Genomic DNA, 8,378 nt, shown 5'->3' on the forward strand with positions numbered 1-8,378 from the left:
GGAAATAAAAAAAAACCCAACAAACCTCGGCTACCTTTTTTTTTTTTCTTTCCAGAACAAAAGAAAGTCAACAGAGCGCCGCACGCCGCTCCAAATCCACTTCGAAAGAGTAAATATCCCCCTCAGCGCCGCGATGCCCGTTGCTAATTAGGACTGCCTGGGTGAAACCTCCCGAAAAGCCACCCCGGGCAAGGAGCGGCCGCGCGCCGCGGTGCCGTCGTCGCTGGGTCCCAACTGGGGACGATTTCCCGGTTTCCAAACCTTCCCCTTTCCACGCGGATCTGCGGGGACGAAAAAAAAGAGGCGCGAGCAGGAACAAAAGCAGCGAGGGAGAGACAAGAGGAGACGATTTGAGCCGAGATTTTGAAGTAAACGAGAAGCCGGGCGCTCGGGACCGCGGCGGCGGGGCGCTGCTGGCAGCGGGGACTTGGTGTCCCCTGGGGCCCCGTGTCCCCCCCCCTGCAGAATTTGGGTGACAGCGGGCACCCGATGCTGCGACGCCGCAAGCGGCCACGGCAACAGAAGTAAAAATTAAGAGGGGTTTTGTTCTGGTCGGAGGCCGTACAAAGGGCCTTTTGCGAGGAATCCCGGGGAGGTGGCTTGGTGCCGCGAGCCCCCCGGGGCGACGGGAGCTTTGCACGCTCCCGGGGGGACAAAAATCACCCCCAAATGCGGCCGCGGGCCTGCACGCCCCGAGGGGAAAGCAGAACGGGCGCGTTTTTGGTTTCTGCCGAGCGAGAGGAAGCCGGGGCTGTGTTTGGGGTGTGAAATCCCTTGAAATCGTGTTCCTGAAGAGCGCGCGGGCTGACTCACAGCAGCGTTCCCCCTCCGGTCGGAGCCAGCCCCTCGTCCCCCCCCCCCCGGTGCTGGCCGGGGACACGGTGGTGACTTCTGCGAGGCTGATGAGGCTGGGACGGGAGGGAGGAGGGCGAAGCACCGAGGGGAGGGGGGGTGGGAACGGCTTAAAGTCGGAAAAAAAGTGTGGGTGGAGAGAATCCTGCGAGCTTCTACTCGGGGATGTTCAGGAACCCCAGGGAGGGGAAGGTGGGAGAAGCTGTGGCTAATTTTCTCTGAAGTTTTCCCAGCAATGTCACATATTTACTTGGCTTTTCCATGCACAAACCCAGGGCCGCGCAAAAAAAAAAGAGAAAAAAAAAAAAAAAAAAGCAGCGAATTCTCCCCGGGACGCGCGAGAGAGTCGGAAACGAACCCCGCGGGCCGGGGGGAGCGCAGCTCACCGAGCTCTGCGGGGACCTGGGGATTAAAAGACGGGGCTCCCGCTCCGCCGCGGTCCCCTGGAACGAGGCCGGGTGGGGACCGCCGGCCCAAAACCACTTTAATTAGGGAGGAAAACGTCTTCAGGCTGCGTCCGGCGAGCCGCCATCCCGTGGGACCGCCCCGAGCACGGCCGGGTTGCAGAAATCCCCTCTCCGAAAAGCGAGGGGGCGAGCGGGGAGCTCTCCGCGGAGCCCCCCGGGGACGGATGGACGGACGGACGGACAGGGCTGAGTGGGAGGAAGGCTCTCGCTCGCAGCACATCTCGGACAGCCCGTCGAGGTTGATTACCCAGACGCTGAGGCAAAGCGACACCGAGCCGCCCCGATCGAGGGCGAGCGGGGGCGGCGCTGGGGTCCGGCCCCGCGGGTCGCGCCACCGAGGTGGCGTTCAGCGGCGGCAGGGGTTGGTTCTCATCGAGGGCACGGCCGCGCGTCAGGCTGTCCGCCCAACGAGCCTTTGGGGAGAAGTGCCCGCTCTCCGCGGAAAGCGTCGGGGTTGGGTTGGTTTTTCGGTTGGGTTTCTGGTTTTTTTTTCTTTTTTTTCCTTCCCCCCATCAAAAAAAAAAAAAAAAAAACAAGCGCCAGCAAAACAGCGTAGCCTGGACTTCGGCCAGAACTATTCGCTGCTTGAATTTCCACCAAAATTTCCACCGAAAACATCGAGTTTTTTCACCGGAACGAAAGCTCCCCGAGCGCGGCCAGACCCACGGCGCTCAGCACCCTGCGCTGAGGACCCCGGTGAGCCCGGCTCGCGGGCGCGGCTCCGCTTTCCAAAAACCTTGGCCGCGCTGAGAGCTCCTAGAAAACAGGGTGCCCACCTCTGAACCCCCACAGGAGCCAATTTGGGGCTGAAAACCAGCCCTGAGCCACCCTAAGACCCCCCTCTGCCAGGGTCGGGGCAGGGTGCTGTGCCGAGAGCTCCCCTTCTCCCCGCCGGTGCCTGCGCTTTGGAGAGGGCTCGGCGCTGGGTGCAGGGAGACAGCGGCGTGTGAGCGGGGCTGGAGGCTACCTGGGAGAGATCGAAGCGCTCCTGCACGTGCCAGCAGGTCGAAAAAAAACAGGGGAACAGCGAGGGAATGACTTCTCCTTTCTCACCAGCGGACCGCAGGCACCACCTCGGGGTCCACAGGGAGCTCTGTCCCCTGGAGCGGTGCCTCCTGCGCCCGGGAAAGCATCAGAAGGGCAAGGCGGAAACTCCTGAAAGAGTCAGAAATTGTCCCAAAAGCTCTGCTCCTGCACAGCCCCGAGGTGCCGTCGGCGCTGGCACCACCCGCGGCGTCCCCGTGCCGCCGGCAGGGTTTGGCCAAGGGCAGGAGGAGCAGGAGCAGCGCGACCGGTGCCGGTTCCTGCCGCCGCATCACCTCTCCCGCCAGGCAAAGCGGCGTTTCGTGATGCCACGGGGGAACCCAGGGCACCCCAAAGCCCCGGAGGTGTGAAGGCGGCCCTAATATTGCTCGAGGAAGGGCAATAGGTTTATTATCGGGTCGGAAAACAGGACCCAAAGAGACAAAACACGGGGAGAGCTGGCGCAAAAACCGCCCCCAGCCTCCTGCCCCGCGGGTCTCCGGCCTCGGGGCCGCCCGAACCCCTTCCCAAATCCCCTAAAATCCCCTAAAACCAGCGGCCGTGCCCTCGGAGCTGGGGAAATCCAGGCCGGCACAGGTGAGGAAGGCAGCCGCGGTTGGAAGGAGAGCCTCTCGCCCGGCTCCGGCTGCCTCGCTGTACTACGGGGTGTCCATGGAAACTGCATGCACCGTCCCACCCCGCTCCCCCTGCCTCGGAGGAACTCATGGCAACCGCTCCAAACACAGCCCCGATGCGCAAGGAAAAAATTACCCAAACGGCTCACGGCCGGGGGGAGACGCCGCCGCGCCAAAGCCCGCCTTCGGTTCTCCCCGCTGAAGCCTCGCGGGGAGGCCACGGCGTGGGGAAAGGCACGAGGGGGGGCCGAGGAACCGGGACCCTATAAAATAAGGGCTTGGGGATGCGCGCTCCCGCCCGCGTGCCAGCCCCGCAGCCGCGAGCGCAGAGGTAAAAAGGCACTAAAGGGCGTCGGGGCGAGCTCTTGTGGCGCGGGGGGGAGGGACGGGGCCGCAAAGACCCCCCCTTTGGCGCGGGTTTAGGGTCAGAGCCCCGCTTTCGGCCCGGCCCCGCCGCCGGCGGCGGGGAGCCGCGAGCCCCCCGCCGCGGGGCCGCTCGCGTCCCCGCTGCGTGCGCGGTGCCGGCGCGGAGCGGAATCAAAAATAATGTCAGAAATCCGCTCTCCCACCCGTTCCGAGATGAGCACGTAAAAAAAAAAAAAATTAAAAAAAAAATAAAAATGATATTTTACTCACCCATCAAAAGAAAATTACTCACGCCAGGCGCGTGGGCGAGCAGAGTTTTGCGAGGCTGTTTTAGGCCCTGACTGCGCTACAAAAATATCCATTTTAAGCCTGGTTGTGAAACGCGGTTGTGGCTCAACTAGAACATTGTTTTTCAGCTACCTGTACAAAGGAGACGGGAAAAAATAATAATTAAGGAATAACCACGCGTTAATCCCGCCGGGGGGGGGGGGGGGGGCGTGCTGTCGCCCTCGCGCGGCTCCCGAAGGCCACCCATGGGTGCCCCCCTGCACGGGGTGCCCGGGAGGTGTCCGGGAGCCTGATCCCATCCCATTTTATCCCGTTTTCATCTCCGGATCCCGATTTCTGCTGAAAGCCGGGGAGAACGGGGAAGCGTTGCCATCGGCCGCGGTCCGGGCTCCAAAAAAAAAAAGTCAGGACGGATTCCCCGGGAGGCGGCAGCGCCTCGGTTTTCGCGCAGCACCCACCCAGCGCGGCCACAGCACACCTCCGGAAGGCTTAAAACCCGCTTAAAAACCCGCGTGCCGCAGCCCGAACCCAGGAGATTTCAAACACGACTAAAACAACCAGCCACTGCCCCCCTGCCACGGCCCGAAGGCGCCTGCTGCTCCCCGCTCCCCGGCCTCCCAACGCCCCCCCCGTCACCTCCCAGCGAATTTCCTTTTCTGAGACGCTCCCCCCGGCCCCCTCGTCCTCTGTTACACCCCGAAATATTTCGGACGGCACATTTCCATCTCCTCCCAAAGAGTGAAGCACCGCCAGCCCGCGCGGCCCCAACCCTTGGCCACCCGGTGCCCCCAGCGCGAGCTCGGCTCGGCCCCAAGACCCCAAAACCCACCCCAAAAATGCCACGGTGCCCCAGGAGACTGCGTGCTGAGCGGTGGCTCGCTATCACCATTTGCTTAACGTGTTTTGTGGGTTTTTTTCTGCCCGTTTTTTTTTTTTTCCTGCTGGTGCAGCGGTGCCGAGCCGTCAACGCTGCCGAAAGCCCCTGCCCCAAGCCACCCCAAAAGGAGGGGGTGTTGGCGAGGCTGTCTGCGAGCTGCGGCGGCATTTGGGCTCGCCAGGTTCCAAGAACCTTAAAAAAAATACAATAAAAAAACCCTTTGGGCTGCCACGAATCCCTCGGGAAACCTGCGGAAAGCGCAGAAAACCCGCGCAGGGGCGAGCCGCCGGGCTCCGCGGCCCCCGGGCTCGACGCCGAAAGGAAGGCGGCGAGTTTTGGGAAACGTCTCCTCGGTCCGTGTCAGGCTGCTTCCCAAAACGAGCCTCCTCCTGCCCTAAATACGGCTCGGCCCGGAAAGGCAGCGCCGCTCGGCTGCCGGGATGCAGGAGTCAGGGGATGGGGGCTTTCGCCCGGCCGCCGTCCCCGGGGGCCGAGTCCCAGGAGCTCCGGAGCAAAGTTTCCTGCGCCCACCACGGGAATCGGGCGCTTCCCGGGTTGGCGTGGGGCAGGATCCCGACCTGCCAGACGCTCGGCTGGAAGGAGGGAACGCAAGGGATTGAAAACACGTGGAACCGAGAAGGTGCCCGCTCGCAAGCGGCCTCGCCGCCCTTTTAATCCCCGTTTTTTGGCAGGAAATCTCATCGAGGCGACGGCTGCTCCGCTGCGCGGGGGCACTGCGCCCGCCCGTGCCGCTGAGGACGAAGCTCCCAGCCTCGATTCTCCCCCGCGGGCGCCCAAAGCGAGCCCCGCGAGCCCCACCGACGTTCGGGGAAAGCAAATTCCTGCTCCGAAAGGAGGAGAAATAACGCTCGGCCTCCCGGCGGGGCGCGCCGGCACCCACGGCGGCTGCTTTTTGCCCTGACGCGGGGCGCAACTGACAGCACCCGCTCCCCACGGCGCCCGCCGGGCTCCCCCCCTCCCCGTGAATAGCTCGATTCATCGGGGGGGTGGGCGGCACGAATTAGGGGCCGGCGGGGCCCCGAGGCCGCACTGAGGCCGATTGTGTCCTCCGCGCGCAGCTGGAGCCCCGCGGGGGTCCGAGGCCCTCGCCACCGGGCGTCAGCGGCGCCGCGAGACGCTCGAGGGCTGACGTGGGGGAGAAGAAAGAGGAGCCTGATGGCGGGCGCGTAACGTCCCCCCCCCCTCCTCCTCGCGATGACCTTTTCTTCCTCCCGGGCTACAGATGAAAAGGAAAAAACCAAAAACAACCAAAAAACCCCGATCTTGCAGCAAAAGGCACGTGCGGCGTGTGCTGAAGCCCCATTGCTTGGTGAGGTTCGGGAGAGCGCGACAGGGAGAGGGGGCACCGGGAGCCCCCCCCCGGCACCGGGAGCAGCTCTGGGACACCTCGAGGAGCGACGGAGAGGGGCACGGGCAGTGCCCGGGGAGAGCTGCGTTAACCAACCCCGCGTCAATAAACCACGGCCCTTGTAAGGCGCGAGGGTTTTTTGGGGTTTTTAACCAAAAGGACGCGTTTTGATAGGTACCCGCCTGGGCAGGGCTGTGCTGGTGAGGTGTGTCTCCAGATCCGTGACTTCTCCTGCTCCCAGCCTGAAAAATCTCTCATTTTTCCCCACCGTGGCCCCCGACCTTTCCTCTCGGGGCCACCGCCGCGGTCGGGGTTCGTTTCCAACGCCATTCGCTCAAAAAAAGGCGAGGGGAAGACAGGAGGCAGCGGGAAGGCGGCCGTGGGTCCCAGCGGACCTTCCGCAGGTGGGAGTCTGCGGGGTTTGGGGTTTGTTCGTTTGTTAAAACTGCTTTAACGGGGTTTCGCTGCCGGCCCCGGGCAGCCGGGGGCCTCAGGTCCTTATGGGGCGCCCGGCTGGCGGCACAGCCCCGAGGCTGCACTCACACACAGCCTGTGTGTTACCCCACAGGTTAGTTACCCTATAGGTTAGTTACCCTGTAAGTTAGCTACCCTATAGGTCAGCTACCCTGTAAGTTAGTTACCCTATAGGTTAGCTACCCTGTAAGTTAGTTACCCTATAGGTCAGCTACCCTGTAAGTTAGTTACCCTATAGGTTAGCTACCCTGTAAGTTAGTTACCCTATAGGTTAACTACCCTGTAAGTTAGTTACCCTATAGGTTAGCTACCTTGTAGGTTAGCTACCCTATAGGTTAGCTACCCTATAGGTTAGCTACCTTGTAAGTTAGTTACCCTATAGGTTAACTACCCTGTAAGTTAGTTACCCTATAGGTTAGCTACCCTGTAAGTTAGCTACCCTATAGGTTAGCTACCTTGTAAGTTAGTTACCCTACAGCTTAACTACCCTGTAAGTTAGCTACCCTATAGGTTAGCTACCCCGCAGGTTACCCCCCTGCACGCCCCGCCCGGTGCCAGTTCCGTGCCCGCACCACCCGCACGCAGGCTGCAGCCCCGCACACCTGCTCCATACGGCCTGAGGTCTGCCCCCCCAGCCCCCCCGTGTCAGCCCCCCCGTCGCTCAGCCCCCCCCGTCCATACGTTATTACGGGTCAGCACCCCCCACTCACACATCATTACAGACCGGCCCCCCCAAACCCCATCACCCCCCCCCCCCAGTCCACACAATATTACGGGTCAGCACCCCTCCCTCACACGTTATTTTACACCAGCCCCCCCCATACATTATTGCAGACCTGCCCCCCCCCCCCATACCCTTTATCTCCCCCCAGTCCACACAATATTACGGGTCAGCACCCCCCACTCACACATTATTATAGACCAACCCCCCCATACCCTGTCACCCCCCCCCAGTCCATACATTATTAGGGGCCAGCACCCCCCCAAACATTATTATACACCAGCCCCCCCCCAACCCTGTCCCCCCCCATATATTATCACAGACCAGCCCCCCCCCAAACCCTCTGTCCCCCCCAGTCCGTACATTATTATGGGCCACCACCCCCCCCATACATCATTATACACCAGCCCCCCCCCATACCCTGCCCCCCCCATACATTATCACAGACCAGCCCCCCCCATACCCTGTGCCCCCCCCAATCCATACATTACCGCATGCCAGCACCCCCCCCATACATTACCACACGCCAGCCCCCTCAAACCTTCCCCCCCCATTCTCACACCCCCCCCAGCCCCCCCCAGGTCCCCCCAACCCCCCCCCCAACGCCCCCCCCCCACTACCACACCCCCCCCCAGTAACCCCCCCCAGCCCCCTTCCACACCCCCAGCTCAGACCGTGGGGCCCGGCTGGGCCCAGAACGGAGCCCCCGGAGCCCCCTCGGACCCCCCCGGACCCCTCGGGACCCCCCCGGGACCCCCCCGGGACCCCCAGGCCGCCCCCCCCCCCGCTCACCAGCTCATGGTCCCCGCCGCTCCCGGAAGTCGCTGCCGCCCGGCCACGCCCCTTCCGGCCCCGCCGTGACGCCACGGCTCCGGGGGGGGGGAGGAGTTAACTCTTGCCGTGCCGGGCTGGCTGGTGGGGTGGGGGGGTGGGGGGAGCCCGCGGAGTGACGTCACGGGGAGGTGACGTCACGGGGAGGGGGACGTCACGGGAGGGTGACGTCACGGGGAGGGGGACGTCACGGGGAGGGGGACGGCATAGTGTTGCTCGGGGGGGGGGGGGGCTGGGGGAGGGGGGGTAGAGAGGGGCTGCCGTGGTGGGCTGGTGGGGTCCCAGATCCCATCCCAGTGGGATCCCAGATCCTGGCCTGGTGGGGTCCTAAATGACGTCCTGGTGGGACCCCAGATCCTGCCCCAACGGGCTCCCGAATCCTGTCCTGGTGGGATCCCGAATCCCATCCCAGTGGGATCCCAAATCCCCTCATGGTGGGACCCCAAATCCCATCCCAATGGGATCCCAAATCCCG

At 63.3% G+C, this 8,378-nt stretch overlaps 1 protein-coding gene across 7 annotated transcripts in view; it reads right to left on the reverse strand.

Moving 5' to 3' along the window:
* Positions 1 to 7,957, reverse strand: part of BIN3 (bridging integrator 3) — a 39,127-nt gene extending 31,170 nt beyond the window's left edge. For 3 of the 7 annotated variants that reach the window (XM_083811700.1, XM_083811698.1, XM_083811695.1), the window contains exons 1-2: positions 7,865 to 7,957; positions 3,614 to 3,763 (exon numbers count right to left, since the gene is read on the reverse strand). Coding sequence is in view for 2 of the 7 variants with exons in the window: in XM_083811695.1 (XP_083667821.1) it covers positions 3,614 to 3,617 (4 nt within the window). In the remaining 5 variants the exon portion in view is untranslated. Of the gene's footprint in view, positions 1 to 2,286; positions 2,313 to 3,613; positions 3,764 to 7,864 lie in introns of those variants that run through there. The other 4 variants (XM_083811697.1, XM_083811701.1, XM_083811696.1 and 1 more) reach the window with 4 other exon arrangements.
* Positions 7,958 to 8,378: the final 421 nt, after the last annotated feature.

This window comes from Anser anser (assembly GCF_964211835.1).
Source record: "Anser anser genome assembly, chromosome: 26".
Lineage (NCBI taxonomy): Eukaryota > Metazoa > Chordata > Aves > Anseriformes > Anatidae > Anser > Anser anser.